The sequence below is a fragment of the Emydura macquarii genome, unplaced genomic scaffold (assembly GCF_026122565.2).
Source record: "Emydura macquarii macquarii isolate MOO-44397 ecotype Brisbane River unplaced genomic scaffold, CSIRO-AGI_Emac_v2 contig_3530, whole genome shotgun sequence".
Taxonomy (NCBI): domain Eukaryota; kingdom Metazoa; phylum Chordata; order Testudines; family Chelidae; genus Emydura; species Emydura macquarii.
Window position 1 is genome coordinate 3317781 of NW_027133667.1, and position 24151 is coordinate 3341931.

General features: G+C 46.1%; 1 protein-coding gene across 2 annotated transcripts in view; it reads left to right on the plus strand.

Annotated features, from left to right (window-relative positions):
* The window catches only part of ATP6V0A4 (ATPase H+ transporting V0 subunit a4), a 64605-nt gene that overhangs the window by 37408 nt on the left and 3046 nt on the right, over positions 1–24151 (plus strand). For both annotated transcript variants that reach the window (XM_067536338.1, XM_067536337.1), the window contains exons 9-19: positions 2252–2345; positions 5618–5830; positions 6502–6652; positions 7418–7557; positions 9391–9545; positions 11186–11279; positions 13977–14095; positions 16760–16976; positions 18786–18893; positions 20687–20821; positions 22398–22515. In XM_067536338.1, the coding sequence (XP_067392439.1) occupies positions 2252–2345; positions 5618–5830; positions 6502–6652; positions 7418–7557; positions 9391–9545; positions 11186–11279; positions 13977–14095; positions 16760–16976; positions 18786–18893; positions 20687–20821; positions 22398–22515 (1544 nt within the window). The remainder of the gene's footprint in view (positions 1–2251; positions 2346–5617; positions 5831–6501; positions 6653–7417; positions 7558–9390; positions 9546–11185; positions 11280–13976; positions 14096–16759; positions 16977–18785; positions 18894–20686; positions 20822–22397; positions 22516–24151) is intronic.

Consider the following 24151-nt stretch of genomic DNA (forward strand, 5'->3'; position numbering starts at 1 on the left):
GGGACCCAGCAGGAAGCGGGGGGGCTGCTACCCGGCCCCCCGCCCCCCTCTAGAAGCTAGTGGCTGCCGCCTACCTTCCAGCTGGGAGCTGTGACCGGGTGGGAAGTAGGCTGCTGCCACCCACCTCCTCTTCACTCTGTTGTTCCCCAGGTACCCCCTGCCTGTGTCTCGCGGATCCCCAGGGGTACACGTACCACAGGTTGAGAAGCTATGCACTACATGAGTGTAACACAAACTACAGCCTGCTCTCTGTGCAATGATTGCACTGGTAGAACTATGTAGGAGTGTGATTTTGTTTTTAATTGCTATAGTGATACCAGTACAACCCCTACTGTGGTTACAGTTATTCTGGTATAAAGGTGTCTTATGCCAATATCACTTATTCCCCTTCCTGTACAGGAGTAAGGCCTGGTCTACACTATGCGCTACAGTGGCACCTAACTGTGTCTACATCGGCGGGTTAGGGTGGTTTAACTGCAGTGCTCAGGGGCTTTTCACACCCTCTTGAGCAACATAGCTAGGTCATTCTAAGTGTAGACTAGGCCTCAGCTACACCGTTTACACAGATATAACTGCATCCATGCTGGGGGAGTGCAGACTAGTGTGTGTAGACAAGGCCTTCGTAATGCCGGGCCGTGCACTAACTATAACTACCCCTGTAGAGTTAAATCAGCAAACCCTCCTAGTGTGAACACAGGTCTAGTGATATAAAAGTGCTTCTACTGGGGTAGGCACTTCTAGACTGACTTTAACTGAGTCCACACTGGAGTTTTCACTGGCATAGCAAGGTCAGCAACAAATCACCCTTAGCTGTCTAAACTCTGCTGGTAAAACTTTTACATGTAGACCAGGCCCCAGGCCAGCTCTACTGTACAGACTTCTGGTGGCATGGCCGTATCTGTCAGGAGAGTGAAGAGGTGAGGTTCCCCATCAGTACAGCTGTGCCAGCAGAAGCTCCCTGTGTAGATGCAATTATACCCCCCAAACTGGGCATTCACCAGCATAGCCTGTTTTACTCAGGGGTGGTTTTACTACACAAACGGCGGTTTTGTTGGCCAGGCTGCATTCATGCTAGGAGTGCTTTGCTGGTGTAGAACACAGGTGTAACTAGACCAGTGGAGTGCTTTGCTGGTGTAGACCTGGCCTCAGTCTACAAGAACAGACAGTCCTGTACATTCTCAGTTTTAGTTCTTTTTACATTAGCAAGTAAATAGAGAAAACGGACATTATCGACTTGCCAGCTTTTATTAACATTTCCCTCAGCTCTGGCTCGTAAGCATTGTGTAAGGGCTCACTGACTGGGGATAAGCTGACTTGGCAGTTGTGATGCAAAGATAGAGGAGAATGGTTGCTGTAAAGACTCGGTGCTACAGGGACATCTACTGGCTGCTCTGTTACATGACTGACTTTGCAGAAAATGCACTAAATGCCCCAATAACAGCTAAGTAGGTGAAACGAGACAATATCACTGGCTTTTGAATGAACTCACAAGGCAAAATGATTTTAAAAAAAAGACAAAGACACCATATTGCTTGTTGGTGAACACTTTTCGCAAAGCAATCACTCTATATTTGACCTCTCAGGCCTCATCCTCAAAGGAAACCTGCACAATCTCCTCAAAAGATGTCTACCTTTGCTAGACACTAAAAATCATGGACTGACTGGAGACATGGGGTCTTATGACCTATTACAACAATCTATAACCCACTTAAAGCTCTCCCTCAACATTTCTCCCCCTCCCCCCATGACGGAAAAGATGTTAACGGGCCTTTTCACTGTGAATGGTCCCTTGAAATACGTGTTAACTACTTATTCTAAACAATCTGTTCCATCTTGTATTTAACTGTGGCACTCTGGGTATATTTCCCAGACCTGAAGAAGAGCTCTGTGTGGTTCGAAATCATGTCTCTCTCACCAACAGAAGTGAGTCCAATAAAAGATAATCCCTCACCCACCTTGTCTTTTCACAAAATCTTTTTGTCACTTTTTAACATCCTTTCCACTGAGGAATATCAGGTCCCTTAACTCACAGCACAGGACAAGAGCTGTGTTAATGAAAAGACCCATTTGAATGAGAGTCCCATTTATCGTAGGGTTGAGGGAGGTTGCTATGTATAACTGCACCTTGGTTACGGCATGAAGCAGAGGTGGGGACCCGTTTTCAACTAAAAAGAGTGTGTCAATAGCCTTGTAAATAACTGTACACAGAGACAGTAAATATGACTGGGTTTTTCCCCCTTGTTCACACTAGATTTCGTGCTACTGTATATACCTGTCCAGAGTCTGCTGCTGAACGTCGAGAAATGGCTGATGGCGTGAACACAAGGATTGAGGATTTAAACACAGTAAGTGACACTAGCTTTATTTAGGCCCCGACCTTGTGGCTGACTACATGCATGCAGACTGGCTCCTGTGCTCAGGGGAAGCCCAGCTGACCACTGCGCAGAGATCCACACACAAGTGGGGGCCCGGCCATGCATGGTCTGTTGCAGGATCAGGGCCCTGGTGATGAGGGCTAGCTCCAGGAATCATAGAAATGAAGGGCTGGAAGGGACCTTGAGGTGTCATCTACTCCAGCCACTTGCACTGAGGCAGGACCACGTAAACTTAGACCATCCCTGACAGGTGTTTGTCCAACCTTTTTTTAAAAATCCCCCAGTGATGGGGATTCCACACCCTCCCTTGGAAGCCTGTTCCACTGCTTAACTACCCTTATAGTTAGAAAGTTTTTCCTAATATCTGATCTAAATCTCCCTGGCTGCAGATTAAGCTCATTACTTATTTTTCTACCTACAGTAGACATGGAGAACAATTAATCACAGTCCTCTTTGTAACAACCCTTAACATATTTGAAGACTCTTATCAGGTCCTCCCTCCCCCTCCACAGTCTTCCTTTCACAAGACTAAACAAGCCCAGTTTTTTAACCTTTCCTGATAGCTCAGGTTTTCTAAATGTTAGCATATTTGTTGCTCTCCAGTTTGTCCACTTTTTTCCTAAAGTGTGGTGCCCAGAACTGGACACAGTACTTCAGCTGAGGCCTTACCGGTGCTGAGTAGGGTAGGAAAATTATCTCCCATGTCTGACATTCAACGCTCCTCTTAATATACCGCAGAATGATATTAGCCTTTTTAGCAACTGTATCGCATTGTTGACTCATATTCAATTTGTGATCCCCAGATCCTTTACTGCCACCTAGCCAGTTACTCCCTATTTTGTAGCTGTGCATTTGATTTTTCCTTCCTAAGTGTTGTAATTTGCCCTTGTCTTTATTTAATTTCCTTGTGTTGATTTCAGACCAATTCTGCAATTTGTCAGTTGGGGCAGAGGCTTCTCTATATGCACAGGATTGTAGCTGAATGTTTTCCATTAGATTTGTGGAGAGTTATACAGGAAAGGCCTTGTGTATTAAAAGTTAAGGGAGCATGTAGACAGGTGGAAGGTGAGCAAAATATAAAAGTAGGACTTTCTCAGAACAGGTTTTTGATTGCTGCAGGACTTAAACTCTACATCTCTGTTATCTAAGGAATACATGGTGGTCTGATGTGAAGTAAAGGTTTTATTAGACTGAATTTGGAATAGCTGGAATTACTCATTTGTGCAGGTCATCCCAGACAATAATCTAACAATAATACTCGTATAGCACTTTCAGCAGTAGATCTCAGCGCGCTTCAGAAAGAAGGTGTCGTTGTCCCTGTTTTACAGATGGGGAAACTGAGGCAAAGAGCAGGGAAGTGACTTGCCCAAGGTCTCCCACCAAGCCAGTGGAACAGCTGGGAATAGAACTTAAGGCCTCCTGAGTTCTGATCCGGTGCGCTAACCACTAGGGAACACTTCTTCACCTCAAGAGGTGTTAGTAAAATATTTATACCACACTCACATACATGACTGAAAAATTTTTTTACAAATTATTTAAAGAGTTTTAAACATTTTTTTTGGAACTATTTTTTGTGCAATAGTTGTAGCGTAGGATGGGGACCTCAGTTCTCACATACAAACACTTGCTTTACCTCCTGGTCCAACCGTATAGGGATCAGAGAGAACCATAAAAACCTTTAAAAATACCTGAAATAGCTTTTCTGTACCTAAAATATCTGATCTCTTAGGTCCTTGGTGTAGTAACAAGTCCTGAATCACACTGGAAAGCCAGGAATCTCCTTTTCTAATTTTGAAGTCTCAACTCTTAAATCTGTGACAACAGCGGAACTGAAAATTACCCATCTTGGGCCTCAGGCAGGGGTAACTGTGGAGAAAATTCTGCATTTGAAGGGAGAGAAGGAAATGTTTCTTTAGTGGTTTACTTTAAAAAAAAAGAACAGTTGAATGAAGAGGCTCAGAAGTTTGGAATGTTAGCAGTAGTCTCAGTGAAGATGGCTTAGCAGCTGAGTTGGGTAAAAGTGAGTGATAAAATTGCATCCCCGTGTGATATATTAAGTATCCATGCATTTGTGAGATAATTTATCCTACAGGTGACCTTGGCTCTTAAAGGACCTGATCCAACTCACATTGCAAATCTGTAGAAAGATTCCCATTGATCTGGACTGGCCTTAAATCTCTTATTTTGCTGGTTAGTAGGCACCTAGGTAGTCTGTGAATTCTGTTGTCTTTGAATCATGCTGAGTTTTGCAAAACCCATTTGTTTTGATTGCTTTGACTTTTGTCCCCCAGCCCCTATTTAGCCCCACACTAACCTGTAAGGCAGGAGGGCGTGCATTGCACTGGCATAATAAGGATGCTGCTTGCGCGGAATAAGAAGTAGGGGCCCAGTGCTGTGGGCCAGACTCCGGTGCGTGCGTAGTGCTGCTGAAGTCAGGATGGGTCTCTAGAAGAGTGCGATGGTTAAACTAAAATGCTCCCACCCATTTATAAAGACACGGATTTCCTCTGTTTGAAAATGAGAATCTTGCATTGGGTGTGCAGCCTTGACTTGTTATGTTATGCAAATTTCTGTCATGGTGCTCCGTGCAACACAATTCTCTGTTGCTATTCCAGACCTTCCCATCTTGCAGTTGGAGATGCTGATATTTTTTTGACGTGACCTTTGTAAATACTCACGTCAGACTGACCCCCTGATGGTTTCACCGCTGGCTAGCCAAGGGATCAGTATTTTGCTTTTAATTCTGCCTGCCTCCTTAGCCAGGCAGACTCCTCTCGGTGCTTGTTAGCCGTGGAGGTCTTCTTGACAGAAACTGAACGAGGGCCTGATCCTGCACCCTGCGGTCACTGCTCAGTAACTCCTGAAGGTGTCATCGAGAGTTGAAGGTGCTCAGTATCTGCAAGAAATATCTCAGCACCTTGCAGGATCAAGCCCGTAATGAGCAGAGCTTTACATTTCTGGCGTCAGGAGAAATGTGCCCTGGCAGTATAGTATCAGCTACTGCGCCACTTTCTTGGAAAATGTCTTAAAAGGAATTAAGCTGCTATAAATCCCCCCCAGCCTTTCAGCTTTCCAGAGATTGGCAATCGCCTCCACCTGCAGACATATTTGAATGACATCATCAGATGTTTGGCTGACTCATACTGAATACCTGCAATCCTACCCCAGGCTTCCCTAAAACACAGTTGAATGGCACCAAATAAGTCCCCGTTGCTTCAGTATTGCCCATGCTTTGCTTGCAGGTGATAACCCAGACAGAATCCCACCGCCAGCGGCTGCTGCATGAGGCGGCTGCGAACTTGTGGACGTGGGGGATCAAGGTGAAGAAAATCAAGGCCATTTACCACGTCCTGAATTGCTGTAACATCGACGTCACCCAGCAGTGTGTCATCGCTGAGATCTGGTTCCCAGTGGCTGACACGGGCAGGATAAAAAGGGCGCTCCAGCAGGGAATGGTGAGTGCTTCCCAACTGCTTTTTATTGGAGACCCTTTCTTGCTTTGGAATGGACTCCCAGACACAGGTGCCACCATAGCTGCTTTTCCTTCTGTCCAGTGTCTTCCTCTGTCCCTCTCTTTTCCCTCCATTTCCTAGTCTGTTCTTATTTTTGGCTCTCCCTTTTCTGGTGGCGCCTGTCCTCATTCCCTGACAGGCAGATACTTGCGGCTCAGGGTGGGCGGGGACCTCCTTGGGTGCGTCTGGAGCTGGGCCGCGTGTGCTGTCATGGGTGAACTGAGTTCTACGTTGAGTGACTCTGAGCACCCTGCAGCATTAGGCCCACTCAGAGAAAGGAGGGGAGGAGGGTGGCCACCATTGAGCTGCCTGCCACTACACTAACACCTTTGAGAGCATGTTTGCCGCGGGGGACTGAGCAAAGGGTAGCAATGTGCAGTTTCACCCAACACCACTGCCCTGAGTCTGCTGGGGCTAGTCTGTCTATCCCATCTCAGAGAGGACCTGCTCCCGATGCTGGGAGACAGTGGGCTAAAGACATGATGCAGACATGCTCACTAGCCAAATGCTATTCCACAGACGAGGTTTCTTGGCCAAACAGCGCATGACTAGTAAAAAAAGGTGCTAACGTTCACCCCCACCATTTCACTTCCATCTTTGTCACCCGTTTGCAGGAACGTAGTGGCTCTACCATCTCCCCTATCCTGACTGCGGTACAGTCTAAGATGGCCCCACCCACCTTCAACAGAACCAACAAGTTCACTGCAGGCTTCCAGAACATTGTAGATGCCTACGGCGTGGGGAGTTACAGGGAGATGAATCCAGGTAAAAAGACACTTGGGTTGCGACAGCCTGAAGAGGCGGCCCTGCTAAGGGTTTAGGTCAGAGGGGAGGGCGTCTGGTCTCTGACCACACTTCGTGAGCCAAGAACATGTATGTCACAGCTGACAGAAAGTTCCAGAGGGGTAGTCGTGTTAGTATGTACACAGCAAAAACAATCAGAGTCCTGTAGCATCTTAAAGACTAACAAACTTCTGCGGGCATAAGCTTTCGTGGGCTGCAGCCCACTTCGTCAGATCACGAAAGGTTATGCCCACAGAAATTTGTTAGTCTTTAAGATGTTACAGGACTCTCGTTGTTACAGCGGTTAGAGAAATTTGAAGCAAATTCTCCAATGGTGCAAATTAGTGCCGCTCCATTGACTTCAGGGAAACGGCACCTCTTTACATAGAATTTGGCCCTCTGACCCTAGTGACTGACTTAAAAGGCTGCTTCCTCCTTCTTCTTTCGTATGGCTTGGGTAGGTAGCAACGATTGCCCGTGTGTAGCTAGATTTGATAGCCAGCCTGTTGCCGCAGCAGCGAGCTGGTGACTGTCCTTCAGGCCCCCGGCGAAGGGGACGTCAGGTCCGACGTGCTCCGTCATTTGTGACTGGTGCTCATAGTCGCAGGCAGGTGTTTGCCCCATTTTCCATTGAAAGGGGGTTTGTCCGCATCTCCCAGGAGATGTCCTGGTGCGATTCAGTCTGCACCGGTCTTCCTGCTGAAGTCCTTCAGTCCAACTGAGCTCCTGCCTGTTTCCTTCTGACAGCTCCGTACACGATAATTACCTTCCCTTTCTTGTTCGCGGTGATGTTTGGAGATTGCGGCCATGGCGCTGTCATGCTGGGCTTTGCCCTCTGGATGGTCACTAATGAGAAGACACTTATGGCTCAGAAAAGCACGAATGAGGTGAGTTTCCTAGAGCTGAATGCCTCCTGCCAGCCTCGCGACAGGTCCAAAAACTCTGCCTCGAGACTGACGGTGTCTAGACCCCAAAACGTTCATTGAATTTTCTTCTGTAAAACGAAGATGCGTAGCTCTTTGGCAAGTCGTTCCTCCGTCTAGTTATAATGCAGAGGGCCAGATTGCCCCCAACACACTCTAACTCTGCACCTGCAGTTTCACGCACCCACTTCTATGTCTGTACAAAACTCCAGCTGGCAGTTGTACGTGCAAATTGGGGCTCAGCTTTTCAAAAATAGGACCTGAAAGTTTGGCTCTTCCATGCATATTTAGGGGGTCTCAGTGGCCTGATTTTCAAAAAGGTTGAGCAACCAGCGGCTCCCATTAAAATCACTGGGTGCTGCTGGGTTTTCAGCACTTCTGAAATTCTGCCATTTATGTAGGAGCATCTTATCCAAGCATGAACATCTGGAAATACAGGGAGTGAATGAGAGAGTGAACGCCTGCAGAAGAATTCCTCTCTCAAGGCTTGCTCCATAGTGTGAGCATTGTTTTGACATGTGATGGTTGCTTATATGACCCGTCCGTGCCCAGGGTAGCCACCTGAAAATGCCAAGGTCAGGGCAGGCTGTAAAAGGAGAGCAGATTCTCCCAGCACTGGTGGGTGACACTGAAGTCAGACTTCCCAACCAGCCGCAAACAGTGCTTCTGATTCCCCACACTGGTTATCAAGAAGCTAAAATAAAAATATACCCAGCCCCCTTTACTGCATTTCAGTCTCTAGCTCCCAGTTGGCCACTAGGTCCAGTAAAGAGACCAGTTATTTAAACTCTATGCTCTTTACCAAAAAGGTTCTTCTGACTCCAAAGGGTCAGCCACAGTACCAGATCAATATAAGTTTGGATCTTACCCAAAATACCACGCTGCCAGCCAATCCTTTAGTAACTAAAACTAAAGGTTTATTATAAAAGGAAAGAAAAAAACCATAAGAGAAGTGTTAAATGATCAAAGCAATCACATACATACGAATGATTGGAAAGTCCGTATACATCAGGTTTCCAGTAGAACTGTGGAGTTTGCAGGCATGTATAGTCCCTCTGGTATACATCCAGTGCCTGGATGGGCCTCGGTCCTTCAATTCACAGCTTCAGTTGTCGATGAATTGATCCAGAAGAATGAAGACTAAATAGTCCATGTGCAGAGTTTGTTCAAATTTTCCCATAAGAATTGGCAGGGTGATTCCAGGCGGGTGCTAAGATCTCAATCTTGCGATCCAAACTTTCCCTGACAAGCTTGGACAGATTTGAGATAAAAGGATCAGTCCCCTAAAATCTTTTCTAGCTCCGTGCAGGCTGACCGATACTTTCTTGACAGCAGGTATCTCCTTGAACAATTAATAGATGATTACTTGGGACTCTGAAGTACCATGTCCTGAGCACACTGGTAACTAGTAACATTAGCACAAGGTAATTGGCCATTTACAGATATTTACTACTTAAACTTCAAAGAGAAATACAAACCATAGTATTGTTACATTCAAAGTCCCATCTAAATGGTCATATGTTCCTTTTGAACTCTTACTCAATAGTACAGTGATAGACAGGGAAGCTAGCGAACCTCTGACAAGAGATATGTAAATAACATCAAATAACTACCAACCATACACGTGCATATCAAAGCTCTAGTCTACTTATAAGGAATGACCCTCACTGCCATTGTATTTTTCTATAATATATCTTCAAAGGTCAGAGTTGGGCCATGCAACTTGCAAAGTTGCTTGGCTTTTTTGGGGGGCGGCCTAACGTCACAGCTTATTCTCTCTGAATTCTTCCTTTGCAGATTTGGAACACTTTCTTTGGTGGACGCTACCTGATCCTGCTCATGGGCATATTCTCCATTTACACTGGCTTTATCTACAATGACTGCTTCTCCAAATCTTTCAACATCTTTGGTTCTTCCTGGCACGTCCGCCCCATGTTTAATAACACGTGGAAGTAAGTGGTAAATGATGTAAAAACAAAAACGCCAGAAGATGCATAATGGAACAATGTTTTATTCCATGGGCATTTAAATAAAAACCGGCTGAGGATGCATGCAGGGGTGGGCTGAATCCCTGGGGTGAATTCACATGTGAATGAATCAGGCCGTTTGGCTGAATTCACATTTGAACAAATCTCATCTGAAAATCAAGGTCTGTTTTAACAGATCCTTAAAATAGTTGCTGACTTGGGGAGAGGGCCACTGTAAGCATAGTGGACTCCATCACCCTGGCACCTGGGAGCATGACCTGGCTTTCCCATTCCTCACCTCTCTCACTCCTCCGCTTTCCTCCCACTGTGCCTTTCCCAGCCCCCTTTTACTTCCAGAGTCTGCCCATAGGCAGCGCATGACTCTTTCCTTTGGAGAGGCTACGGTGCGCCAGAAGCTCCCTAGAAGTGTGGGGGGGGCCACCAGCCCTTGGACCGAGGCCCCGCCCCTCATGAGGCCCCGCCCCTCATGAGGCCCCGCCCCACCTGGCCTTTCTCCTGAGGCCCCGCCCCCACTCCACCTCTTCTCCCCAAGAACCCGTCCTCGCTCTGATGCCCAGCCCTGGCCTTATGCTCTGCTGTGGGACTCCTTCCTCCCCCCCCCCCAACACTTTACTGCCCTGAGCCCTCTCTGAGCACCTTACTGCCCCTTCCCACACCCCATGGGCTCCTCACTGCCACCCCACCCCCCCATCTCTGGGCTCCTCACTGGCCCCCCACCTTCCTCCCCTGGTCTCCTTACTGTCCCCTCTCATCCTCCCTGGGCTCATTGCTGCCCCACCTCACCCCCGAGGGCTCAGTCCCGTCCCTTCACCCCGCTCACACCCCATGAGGCACTGGGAGGGGAAGGAGGGGAGACCTGTGCTGCAGGTGGGGGAGGCAGGGCAGCTCGGGGGTTCGGCTGCCTGGGGAGCTCAGTTTAAGCTGGAGCTGGCCCTTGGGAGGCAGGAGCTCCACAGCTGCCGCTTCCCGTTGCAGCAGGGAGGGCTGTACGGCTCCAGCCCTTTTACCTGGTGTGACGAGGCTGGAATGAGGGTGAGGATCTCGCCCCTAGTATCCAACACATCAGGGAAAAGTAGATTTATGCCATTCCCTCACACTTTCCAATGACGATGCAAGCAAACAAAGTGCTGGAGAGTAAATGCGTAGGAGTTCCAGAATCTTTCAGGGTGCCACCTCGATGTGTTTCCTCCCTGAATTACAGTAGCTGGAATAGGAGTGTCAGGCCTTGTATATCCGACATATACACGTGTGTACACACACATACACTCTTATACATAGTATATGCAGGGCCCAAGCGTAATTTTTTTGGGCCCAGTACAATCGTGTAACACAGGCCCCCTCCCACACACATACCACAATCCCTCATCCCACACATATAATCTCATGAGCCATGAAAAAATGTTTCCTCATGGTAATGGGGGTTACAGCCTGGGCCGGGCCCTGATAAAGTGTACCCTTTCCCCCCCGCCCATGTGGGGGCCCTGAGTATACGCACATACACAATGCCCTTGTAGGCCTTGGGTAAATGATATTTTAAATTGTGTAGTCCTTATCATTCTTGATATAAATACACCTCAGGTTGAGGCATCTCTTTTCTGTTGTAGACTCCATGATCTTGAAGACAATAATGTATTGCAGTTGGATCCAGCGGTCCCTGGAGTCTACTCAGGAAATCCATATCCATTTGGAATTGATCCGGTAATAAAACTCAGTTGGTCAAGATCTTTAGTTATATTCCCTCCCCACTTCTACCTATCTACTATATCAGCAGCTTCTGTCTAGCCTTCGGATATGCAAGCAATCCCTCTTGAAGCCACATTGGCCACTTCCTGCTCTTTGCAAGTCCATTACACCTTCCTTATGGAGCCCTTTTAGGATGCTCACTTCAGCATGCAAGGATTTTTAGCACAATATTCCTTCCTCTCATCCCGTGCCCAGTAGAGAGAGGCAGTGTGGTCTGGTGGTAGGAACACGGGTTTGGGAATTGGGAAGTTCTAATCCTGGCTCTGCCTGTGAGTCTCCAGACTCGACTTACCCATCTGCATAAGGAGGGTGTACCGTGTACCTATCTGTCGCAGGAGTTTGCTTTGAGGATTAACTCCTTAATGTGTGGACAGTGCTTTGAACATTTAAAGCACTAAATAAATGCAAGTATTATTAATGTCTCCAAATCGGCGGTATTGAAATCTGACACCCCATCATTGCAGCTTTGTGGGAACCCCTTTCCTCCGTGCTGTGTATGGTATTCAGTTAGCATCAAGGGGTCATTAGAGCCAATCTTCCTTGCTTCCCTTTCATTCTCATCCCCCTACTGGTAGAAGAACTAGATGCAATTTCATTTTCAGAAAACAAGGCCAAGAAACCCCCACTCATTTCATAGCTGCACAGTAACATGTTAGTGTCCTAGGCCCAGACCCAGAAGAGTAGCTGAGGAGAATTCAGTGCACTTTAAGAAGTGGCAGTAAGGTCAGGGTTTAAGCCACCTCCCCAACTCCTGGGACCATGTGTGTCCAGTCATTGGTGTAAATTAGAACAGCCATATGCTTTCATTTACTCTGGATGCTAATTCTCCTCATGGGCTATCCTGGCAGCCAAGGATGTGGGGGGAGGAGGGCATAAGTGGACCATGGCCATGTCCACTGGCCGTGCATAGAAGACATAACAGTGACATTATGTATGCCATCTGAGGATTCCCCTGCACTGTGGTAAACCACCAGTGGCTGGGTCAGTTAGATTTAGGGCAGGACCTGGGCTTTGCTGCATAATAAATGTTTTTAGTTAATTGGATTTTATTGAAACAAAGCAATGATCCCCGCTGTGTAATTTAACTGGAAGGTGATGCAGCAACAAGAAAGCAGACAAAAAAAACTGTGATGCGCCTAACTGGCCACTAGATGGCAGCTTTGCTTGCCAGTACAGGTTTAGCCGAAAGTATTGTTCTCTAACAATAACCCTAACAATGAAGCAGGCAGTAAGGAAATGGAGCGTCGCACCTTTCTTCTTGTGTTTGCAGGGGTGTTGTGGCCATGTCGGTCCCAGGATCTGAGAGAGACAAGGTGGGTGAGGTAATATCTTTCTCTCAGCAACAGAAGATGATCCAATAAAAGATATTATCTCACCCGCCTTGTCTCTCTGATTTGTTAACATGAACATTTCTATGGGATTTAACCAGATTCACTCACTATAAAGGCCTGGCTTGTTTCTTTTGTTAAGAATACTTTTCTGATGGTACGGTGTCTTTATACTTCGAAGCAAAATAGTCACCGTAGATGATGAGTTCCGTCTATGCTGGGGTCTTCTTCATAATTACAGGACATCCTAGTCTAAGGAGTGTGTAGCAGCTAGTATGTTACTTTCCCAGCAAATCTCCCTTCCCAACCTCCAACCTTTTTTATACTGGATCTCTCATGTATTGCCTGAAAAGAAAAGTTCAGTAGAGGGCATCTATTCAACATCCTCTGCAGTGAAAAGTGAGGCAAAGAAATTGTTTGAATTACACGCAATGCAACGTTCTTTTCATCCTTAATTACTCCCTCAGAGCCAGGTAGTCCGATGAACCCTCTGGTTTTCTTACAGGCTTTCCTGCCTTTTGATCTAGTTCAATTTTTGCCATAACCATAATGGTTCAGCTCCAGGGATTCTCAAACTGGAGGTCGTGACCCCGCAGGGGGTCACAAGGTTATTATGGGAGGGGGTCACAAGCTGTCAGCCCCCACACATGCTGGTAAGGTGACATGCATGGGGGGGGGGGATGTCAGCACTCTCGGGGGAGGGTCATCATAGCCTGAAATATTTTCAAAGGGAGTCTCAGCAAAAACAGTTTGAGAATTCCTGACTGCTACTCCTTTAAGTGGTGACCAGAGCTGTCTTTCAGTTTCATGAATGAGAAGAGTTTTTCCTGAGTTGAAATGAACATGTGTTCTACCGATCACTGTTTCCTCCCATGAACATGGAGACTTTTTTTTTTATGGTGGATGCAGGCAGGCAGGACGTTTGCATTCCATCTCTGCTGTAGGGAGAGAGACAGCACAGTCTAATGGCTAGTGCATGGCACTGGAGAGAGATCAGGGTTGTATTAACAGCTCTTCCACTTGCCTGCCATGCGTGTGATCTTAGACAGGTCACTGCAACACTCTGTGCCTCAGTTTCCTCATCTGTTTACAAACAGGATAATAGTTACCTTTGAAATCTTTGGATGAAGAGCTTTATTTAATTATGAGTACTATGAGTCAGACCTAGATTTCAGTCATTTTGTATCAGGTCATAGTAGAACGAGCAAAAGTAGTTTGATGGCGTTTGAAATTAAGGGTGTAATGATTTTTACCTGCCATTATCAAAAGAACTCCTGAAAATCCTTCTGTTTTCATCTTTCTCTCTCCGTTCGCTTTTCTAAAGATCTGGAACATTGCTGCAAACAAGCTGACGTTTTTGAACTCCTACAAAATGAAGATGTCTGTTGTCATGGGCATTACGCAGATGGTCTTTGGGGTCATACTCAGCCTTTTCAACCACATGTAAGTTTAATTGCTTTACCGTTGTGTTTTTAATGCTTGCATGTGTTGCTGACCTGGATTACTGTGCTAGAGGCCTGGACTCTAGGCCTGCTGCTGCTCTTCATGAATACCTTCTTGTCTTTAACTCCTTGTGGAGCATGGGCACCACACGCTACTCTGGTACAGTGGAAAATTCTGATAAGGATCAAGTGTTTGCCAGAATATTTTATCCTTATCAGCAAGTTATTCGTATGTGCTTATGTCTTATGTATTTTCCACAGACTTAGCTTCCACTGATTTGCATTCCTGGCCTTTTCCATTGCAAACCTAGCCCTGTGAACTCAGCCTTGCAGAAAATTCTCACCAGCCCAACATTCCCTGTACTATTCACTTTTATACCACTGCTGTAACGGAGTCAATGGCCCCAGTCACAACACAGTTGTCCCTCAGCCTAGCTGCAACATGTTTTAGTGTGGATGGGATCTTATAAATCCTTGTAAGTAGACAAAAACCTTGGGCCGTTGTTTGTATCACAGTATCTCTTTAGAGTACACAGCACTTTAGAAGAAACAAGGCCCAGAAGCCTGTATGAAAACAGGTTGGAAGTAAGGTCCAGGAGCACTTCACAGCTGAGTTAGAGGACTCGTTTACAACATAGTTACAATTTGCAGTGCCAGTGGGATCTGAGTGGGTGCTCGTATACAGTGATGAACATAGTATGAGAACCTAGATAGGTGAGGAAATAGAATTGTGTCCCATAACAGCTCCAAGGTTCATAGGGTGGCATAGCAGCAACAGGACGGCCAGGCAGCAATCCTGCTCACCCTGCCCTTGCCCCACACCTGCACTTCACCCACACTAAGGCTACGGCTACACTGATGGCGGCAAAGTCGCCACCGTCAGATCGATTTCTCCGGATCGACTGTGCGGTCAGTGAAGACCCGCTCAGTCAATCCAGAAATCGACCTACTAAGACCACCTTCTCAAGTGGCGTAGCGCTGCGTCGACGGGAACACGGTTCCCATCGGCGCAGTGCAGTGAAGACAGTGCGCAGAAGAGGAGCAGAGAAGTCGACGGGAGTTATGCAAGTTTTTTGCGTAGCTTGCGTAACTCCCGTCGACTGCCGCCAAATCTCGGAGGTAAGTGTAGACAGGGTCAGAGACTGATTCTTTGGTTTAGTGTGGGTGAAGTGAATTTTGCCTCCGCACGGGCTTTCTCCATCTGCATTATTGACTCACATCACGGTTTCAATTCATTGCTGTAAGCAAGCCAAGTGCAATAGATCGCCAGTTTTCACAATCTCTTCTTAATTAGGGTTGTAGCTGTTCTCCTGAGTGCTCGCTCTCTTCTTGATGTCACAAAGTATTTTCAGAGATACAGAAGTGTTGTCAGTTTTCAATGTGGAATCTATAGCTTTTCTACTAAAATATCTCTCTATGAGCCTGTTTCAGAGCCCACTAAGTCAATGGAAGTCTTTCTATTGACTTCATGGGTTTTGGATCAGGTCCTATATGTATAATACATCCAAAAAACCCAGACTGTTCTGGGGATGAAGCAAGATTGCGTAGTGAATGAGGCTGTCTATAGAACCCTCCTTTGTTGAAAAGTTGGAAGGTGCGTAGTGAAGAAGGCAGGGAATTGCAGGAATAGAAGGGACAGCCTCATAGTTAAGGCATTTGAATGCTGCCCTGCAGAAATGGATTCTGTCCCTGCCTCTGCCACAGCGTTCCTATGTGATGCTGGGCAAGTCCCTTAAACCAAACTTTTCACAGGTGGCCCCTAACTGTGTGTTCCTCATTTTTTGAGTGCCCAACTTGAGACCCTGGGGTCTGATCTGCAGAAGCACTGAGCACTCACAGCTGCAACGGCAATTAACGGGAGCTGTGCTGTGAACACTAAGTACTGTGAAAACTCAGGCCCTGGGTGCCTCAAATTGAGCACCGAAAATCACTGGGGACTTTTGACTTTCATTTGTATGCCTCAGTTCCCCATCTGTAAAATGGGCCTAAAAACCTTTCACCTCCGAGGGGTGCGGTGAAGATAAATTCACTAATGTCTGTTCAGAACTAATGTCAACTGATGAGAACACTATAGAAAAGCCCGTAAGGAAATTAATAATTCTGTATTCAATGCACAGTGTGCCTGGGGTGACACACTGAATAGTAAGGAGAAAACAAAACATTGAATAGCTGCTCATTCAGTGAGCATTGTCCATCCTGTGCGCTGAATGAGGCCGGGATCCTGTGGAAAAATAGGATGTGATCATGTAAGCAAAGACTATACCATGCACACACCACACACACACACACACACACACACACACACACACAAGGGGGGTGAATTAGGGGTGCACAGGGAACCTTCATTCTGGCATTCCCTAATTTTTGCAACTTCATTCTTTTCATGTACCTTTTTCATGTAATAACCTAGATAGGTGCTCAGCTACCATGGCGAAGGGCAAAGTGTAAAACCTGAATAGAATATGTGTAAAAAAATATTGATATCTAAATAGTACCTTCAATCCCCAAGGAGACCCAGGTCACACATTTCTCCCTTGTCCCTCCATAGCTGTATGATGCTAGTTTCATTTTTCAGAGATTAAATTATGTGCCGCACAATCATGACCCAGTGATCTTGTACCACACATACCGTACCAGTCACTTTGGTGGGGTCCTGTCTTTCCAGCTACTTCAAGAGAACCGTAAACATCATTCTGCAGTTCATCCCCGAGATGATCTTTATCCTCTGTCTGTTTGGTTACCTGGTCTTCATGATTATTTTCAAATGGTGCCAGTTCAATGTCCGTGTGTCCCAGAAAGCACCGAGCATTCTCATCCACTTCATCAACATGTTTCTGTTTAGTTACAACGATCCTACAAACAGCCCTTTGTATCCGCACCAGGTACGACTCAAGTATTTTTACACCTAGGTACTTGCCCTAAGTGGAGAGAACCATTTCAGCCCAGCTTCACTGACTGGTGTGTGGGAGCCGCGAGCTCTGTTAGTTGGAAAATTAGAAAGTGTAGACCCCAGATTGGTCCTTCAGTCAGTCAGGGGCATGCGCAGGGGTTTAAATGGGACTGCTTTTGGAGGGGCGCTTTAAACACCGACCCCGCACCCCGCGCCCTGCTGCCTTCTGCCCCTGCCATTGTCCCGAGCTCCCTTCTGTGCACTCCAACAGGCTCCAAACACTTACTGGAGGCTGGGGGCAAGGAAGTGATGGGATTCCCCCCACTCCTCCACACCCTCCTCTGGCAGAGCTGTGTTGCCAGCCCCCGCGTCCCTGCTCCAGGGGCCATCTAGTGGGGCTCAGCGGGAGCGCTTTCCCAGGCACATCCCTTCAGCCATACTCAGCCCAATTCCCACCCTGGCAGATGGGGCCGGATGGGCTCAGGGAAGGAAATCCAGGGGTACGGGGCCAGGGCAGATACTAGGGCCAGTGGCAGAGCTGATTATTGGGGGATCCTGCTTGGTCCCCCTTTGTTCATGCCCCTGCAAACAGTTCAGGTTTGTTGAGAAAAGTTCTAAGGGTCTAATTCTATCCTCGGTCACACCTGTGTGTGTGGTGGGTAGGTAAGGGTTGTTTAGGGTGGAATTTGGTTCTAGCTAGTGAAAGAAAAATCTCCTCTTAATGTATAACCCTGCCCTTTTTTTGTTCTGTCAGAGGCAAATCCTGTCTCCGGGCAGTGAAATCAATGTTGCTATTGGGGAGGCGCACAGAGACTCAATTGCCAGGTACCAGACTGGCTGGGGAGAATTGTTTTCCCGGTATTCAGGTTACCCTGGTAGTGAGGAAATGGGCCTAATCTCAGAGCAGACAGCAGAAGGGGCTCTGGTTATCTAACAGGCCCCATTCCTAAAGCTGCCCTTTCTGACTCCAGTGATGACACGGTCAAGGCTAGGAAGAAACTGGGCAGGCTGTATTGTCTCAAGGTGACTCCATTTTTAAGGCTGCCTGTACATTTTCTATCAAAACGTTTGTTGACATAAAACTGGGTTTTTGACAAAACAAAAATGTTTCCAAAAGTGTCTGTTTTCCTCTGAAATTTTTTATTTTTTCATTGGGAAACCTGAAAACTCAACATTTTTGGCTGAAAACTGAAAATTATTTGTTTTGGGGAAATTTTTGACCAAGAATTATTTGGTTTGGAGGTATTGTAACTTTAATGAAAAGTCAAAATTTTACACCAAAATAAAACTCTTTTCTTACCAGCTCTGTCCATTTGGTCAGATAATATGTTTTTTCTGGCTGCCAACCCTGAAAACTCATGCTGGTTTCAGAAAGTCTAGCTGTGTTCTTTCTGGCTTGTACATAATCTGTCACCAATGATGAAGGTTCTGCAGGACAAATTCTGCCCTTAGTTACATTCTGTGCAACCCTACAGCATCCTGAGGTCTGAATTCTGTCCTGCAGTTTGGACTTAGTTAGCAAGACTGTTGATGAAGCCTGCGATGGAATAGAACCCAACTCACTCGCCAATAGCTGTGTAGGGTCTGCAGTGTTAACAGGAGTCCAAAGGAGAGACCGTGTTTGTTTTCATCACCAATCAAGCAGATGAGACTCTGAACGCACACAGGGAGCAGATCAGTTGAGTGAGAAGGAGGGACATTTTTACTGAATCACTTTTCTGACCATAATTGCACTTGAAAAACATTTTGAAAAAACATTTGTGATGTCCCTTTAACATTTTTTCCCCTCGGTCCATTGTAGGAAGAAGTCCAGAGCTTTCTGGTCATATTTGCCCTGATAGCTGTTCCCTGGATGCTCCTATTTAAGCCTTTTGTCCTTCGAGCCAGTCACCAGAAAACTCAACGTATGGTAAGGGCACAAGTCTGTTGCTGCACTCAGCAGTTGCAGGCAGTGCTGTTTTCAGTAGAATAGCGGCAGAGCTGAAGATCAAGGGTGGGATTTTCCAAAGCACCCAGTATAAGACTGAACTCTGCTCTCCTTGACGTTAATGGGAGGTTTTTACCAGTGACTTTGATTGGAACAGAGTTAGGCCAACACTGATTGCTTTTTGAAAACCGTATCCTAGGTCAGAGCCAGTCAGAAAAAAGTAATTGTGAGGCCAGCAGTCTGGTGATTGCCTCTGTTCCCTGCTGTGCTCGGTTCACAAACACTATTCTGACTGTTCGCTTGCTCCATATAAACTGGGAGCAGAGCAGAAATGGTGCTGTCAGGGAATGTATGCAATACCTGGAGAAAATGCATGATTTAAAAGTGATTGACCATTTTCAGATAATGCTTTCTTCCCCAAATGATAGAATGCATATGAACAAGTTTTAAAACCCCTGGTCCTACTCTATGGTGTATAACTGTCAAAGTTGCAGCCTCACAGTTGTTTGGGAATTCTGTTCTTTATTGTATGTAACTCATTTTATTTGTTTCTAATGATTTACTTTTCTTGGTAGTTAGATGAAGTGGATTGGAGTATCTTTTATATGATGCAGTGACCTTTTCCAGTCCAGTAACTCATAATCTATCATTGAAAGTCAGGTCCTAGGACATGTATATAGCACTACATTTATCCTGTAACTTCTTACTTTATAAGTCTTCTGGGATTTGCAGGCAAGTTTTACATTATTGACTCCAGCTTCTGCTTCATGCCAAGAATATCTGATATCTTTTCTCCTCTTTCCGTCTTTCCCCCATATTTCAACCAATGATTTTCATATGTCAGCTCTCTAATCGGATCTTAGATTTGTCCAGATTTATACAGCTCCAACAAAAGGCGTTCTTTGTATGCCATTCAAGACAACTCTGAGATAAGCAGGTATCACAGAGATTACTGGTACAACAGAACAAAACACATTATTATGAGACCTTTCCTACAAAACCCGTTGGAAGCATTAAAGAATTCCAAGATATGTCCTAAAAAGCTGCTACGTCGGTACTATAACAACATTTTTATTGTGCCGTATATTAAGTTAGCTACAGGGCTCTTCACGTACCAGTTTATGGTCTCTGGAGGCATGGATCAAATCATTCTCTCTGTATTATAATGCTGTGCACTTTGATGGTGCTCCACAATGATGATGAATAGACTGGAGATTTTGTCACAGGACATAGAGTCAGGAGATCTGGATTCTATTCCCAGCTCTCGCACAGACTTACTGTGTGACCTTGAGCAAACCACTCAGTCTCTGTGGGCCCGATTCTCTCCTCTTGCTTATAACAGCATGACTCTGTTGACTGCCCATTTTCTTGATTTACATCAGTGTAACGGCAAAGAGAAAATCAGAGGTTTCCAGTGCCTCAGTGTCCTCCTCTGCCCAACGCAGAGGGTATCCCCCTGCCTCACAGGCTGTTGTGAGGATGAAGTTATTGCATGGAAGTATGTTGCAATCCTTGGATGGAGGATGCTCTAGAAGTGAAAGTATTTATCTCTTACTAGTGATGGAGAGAGCAATACACTGTTTCTCTAGTCTAATAAATGTCTGACTGTTGCTGAAATCACCATTATGTCACACATAATCTGTGCTATCCCCATGTAGGGGAGTTATGTACCACATACTTGCAGATATAGTTATATAGTGCATCTATTGACTTGTAGGACCATTACAACAACTAGAATAATACAAACCTAGCCACTCTCTCTTGTTTTTTGAAAGCTCCAGTCGCCGTCAATTTCAGAGAGCCCCACTGATGACACTGAAGTGGAGATCATTGAGTCCAACCACTCCAAGAAAGCCAGTCAGGAAGACCATAGTGGTGGCCATGAGGGACATGACGATCACGGCGAAGAGGTAGGGAAATCAGCACATGGGAAAGGGGGAGGAGCAGCCATCATGAATCCTACCTGCAAATAGGTCAGCCTGGAATGTGACCGATATTCTGCAAGGCCAGACCAAAAACTTGGAATTTGCTTGCAACCTTTTTGATAACTTCAGGGAAAACTCTTGAACCAATTCCTTAGACGAGAAGAGCCCACTGAACCTTAAACTAACGCTCTGACTAAACCTGAGTCTAACGTTGCTGAGATTCAGAAAGGTTTAACTACCCTTCCCCTCCCGCTCCCCCTCTACTGTTGTTCATTGTCATGCCTCACTGGGTTTTTAGCTGGGAGAGGAAACAGGGAGATAACATCAGAGTGTGGAGTCTCGGAACATGCTTCCTGTGAGAGAGAGAACCTGTTCTTTTGTATCGTCCCACCCAGTTCTGTGAACCCATGAGGTTCAGATTTTGAGGATAAACCTCTGAGATTTTGGGTGCCTGTCTAACCACAGGAACTTAGGAATTGCCAAACTGGATCAGACTTGAGGCCCATCCACTCCAGTACTCTATCTCTGATATTGGCCAGAACTTCACTTCAGAGGAAGGTGTAAGGACCATCTAGAAGACAGATGTGGGACAATCTGATCCCCATGTAGGTCTCATCCTGCTCGCTAATGGTTAGAGTTGGCTGCAGCACAAGGTTTAATATCTCCCGTACCTTCTGAGGTTTTGCCCATCGCAAAGAAAAAGCAGTTGTCATGGTTGAAAATGCACAAGTGTTCTGCATTTTAAAAAACACCCTGAAATCTGGAAAGGAAGGTGAGGGCAACTAAGGTTGTGACAAAAGTTGGGCATTGTTCTCACCTGAATATACTGATCCAACACCCGCTGACGACAAAAGAAAGACTCTCATTGATTTCGGTAGGCATTGGATCAGGCCCTTTGTGCTCCATACTTATTTCAGGGTTACACCTTGCAGCCTATAAAATGGGGGGAAGGGGCAGTAGGCCTGATGCATTTGAACTTGGGGAACCCAGGATGTGTGCCTCTGGCAGCAGATGGAGTGAGGCTCACAGCAGTACCAGCTACCTACAGACCCAGATGCTTCAGGGGGAGGGAGCTGGCATAGTCAGTGGGTAGTCCGGGAAGAGGATGTGGCTGGCTGAGGAGGGAGGGAGCTGGCTCCTAGGAGATGCACTAATTCAGCCTATATCCCCAGAAGCAACTGCCAGCAGGTATCTTGTGCAGTCCCACCCATAAATTTAAGTTTATTTCCTTAGGGGAGCCTAAGGAAGACGGTGGTAATCTCACTGCCACCCTCCCCCAGGTGTTAAATTGTAGGGATGGCAAATATGGAGTAGTTCTTTAGCAGTTACCTTTCACAGGAGTCTTCTTGGTTCTGGGAATGGTGGGCCGGGAAAATAAAGGAGGTGGAACAATTTTCAAACCTGTCCTTTTGACCTGTGATATGCCCATGTGTTGCTCACATTGTAGTGAAGAGGGGAAAGGGGACCAATGCACAGTGCATTAATATGCATTTAATGCTCTGTTAACCAAGCAGCACTAAATGAGCGCAAATGAAGCAGCTTCATTTTTACATCATTTCAGTTCAATTTTGGAGACACGTTTGTCCACCAAGCTATCCACACAATTGAATACTGCCTAGGCTGCATCTCCAACACAGCATCCTACCTCCGGCTCTGGGCACTCAGCTTGGCTCATGCACGTGAGTTATCGCCCTTTGTTAGTTATTATTCAGATAGTTGACTGTGACGTGCTGCTACAAAAAGGATTTTGTGAGAGCTGGCGGGGGATTTTTTGTCAAAAATTCTTTTTCGGTGGAAAATTTTGGTTTCCACAAAAATCGACATCTACCCATGCAAAATTTTGATTTCGTCCAAAAATTTCAATTTTCCATCAGGAAAATCAAACCAAATGTCAGCCCAAATTAATTTATTCTGGTTAGTCGAATCAAATCGAAACGTTTTGTGGCAGTTCAGTCTTTGTTCACCTAAGCTGCAGCAGCGTGAGGTACGGGTGACGTGCAGGTTTAAACTAGTGTAAATGGTGGATTCTCTGTAACTTGACGTCTTTAAATCAAGATTCGAGGACTTCAGTAACTCAGCCAAAGGTTAGCAGTGGCGTACCGTGGGTCTCCGGCGCCCGCGGACCAATGGTTACATTTGCGGGTTCCTCCCCAAGGCCTCACGTGCCCCTGCACATGGCAGGAGGGGTTCCTAGGGAGCGGGGATGCTGTACCTGCGGCGGGCGGGGGACACGCCACATTCCTCCTCCTGTGCCCCAGGGACTTTTTGGCACTTATGGTGGCGGCCCCCTCCTCAGTACGCCACGGGAGGTTAGGAATCTATTACAGGAGTTGGGTGGGTGAGGTTCTGTGGCCTGCAACGTGCAGAAGGCCAGTCTTAGATGATCATGATGGTCCCTTCTGGCCTTAAAAGTCTAGAGTCCCTCGCAGATCTTGAAATTATGGTGCCTCATGTCCCCTGTGGCCTTGGCTCTCTGGCTGAACTACATTTCCCATGATGCACTGAGGTTTCCTTTCTGATTGAACCCTCGTGGTCCATCATGGGAAGATGTTGTGCTGCTGGGGAACCCTGCCCATAAAGGAGAATGGGAGCACAAGGCAGTAGAATTACAACTCCCTGTGAGGCACCCAAGGCAGCTCAGGGAGATACAGATCCATGTCAAACTGACCCGAAAACAAATACTGCGATTCAGTGCAACAAATCAAAATGGAACATTTTGATTTGGGAGTATCTAAACGTTTCATTTTGATCTAAAATTTTTCAGAACTCTCATGAAAAATTTCAATATGTCAACTTTTCATCCGGATTTGGGATGAAACAAATATCAGAATTCCCTGCAAGACAGGATTTCTGATTTTTTGGCCAGCTCTAAGTATTTTTATTTATTTATTATTTATGTTTTTGTGGCACTTGAAGCCCTAGTCATTGACAGGGGACCCCATGGTGCTAAACGCCGTACAAACACAGAGCAAAAAAGACAGTTCACAGTCTAGAAATGGGCAGCTACAGAAGAAAACTTCTGAGTGCAGAAGTCCCTGGATTGGAAAGGTGAGCTGCACTTCCCCTTATAACATCCTTGCTGGCACAAAAGTCAGTCTAGGAGGACTTAATTGGAAGCCAAGTAACACTTGCCTTATACTGGACATAAGGTGATAAAAAATATAAGAAGCTTGAGTAGAAGGGTGACATGCACTTAAATATACAGGTAGCCCTTTTATGAATATCTGAACACCTGTTTTTCTTGAGAGGTTTAGCAGAGGAGTCCATCACAACTATTGGCACCTAAGATGATACCATTCATTTGATCGCTTAAAT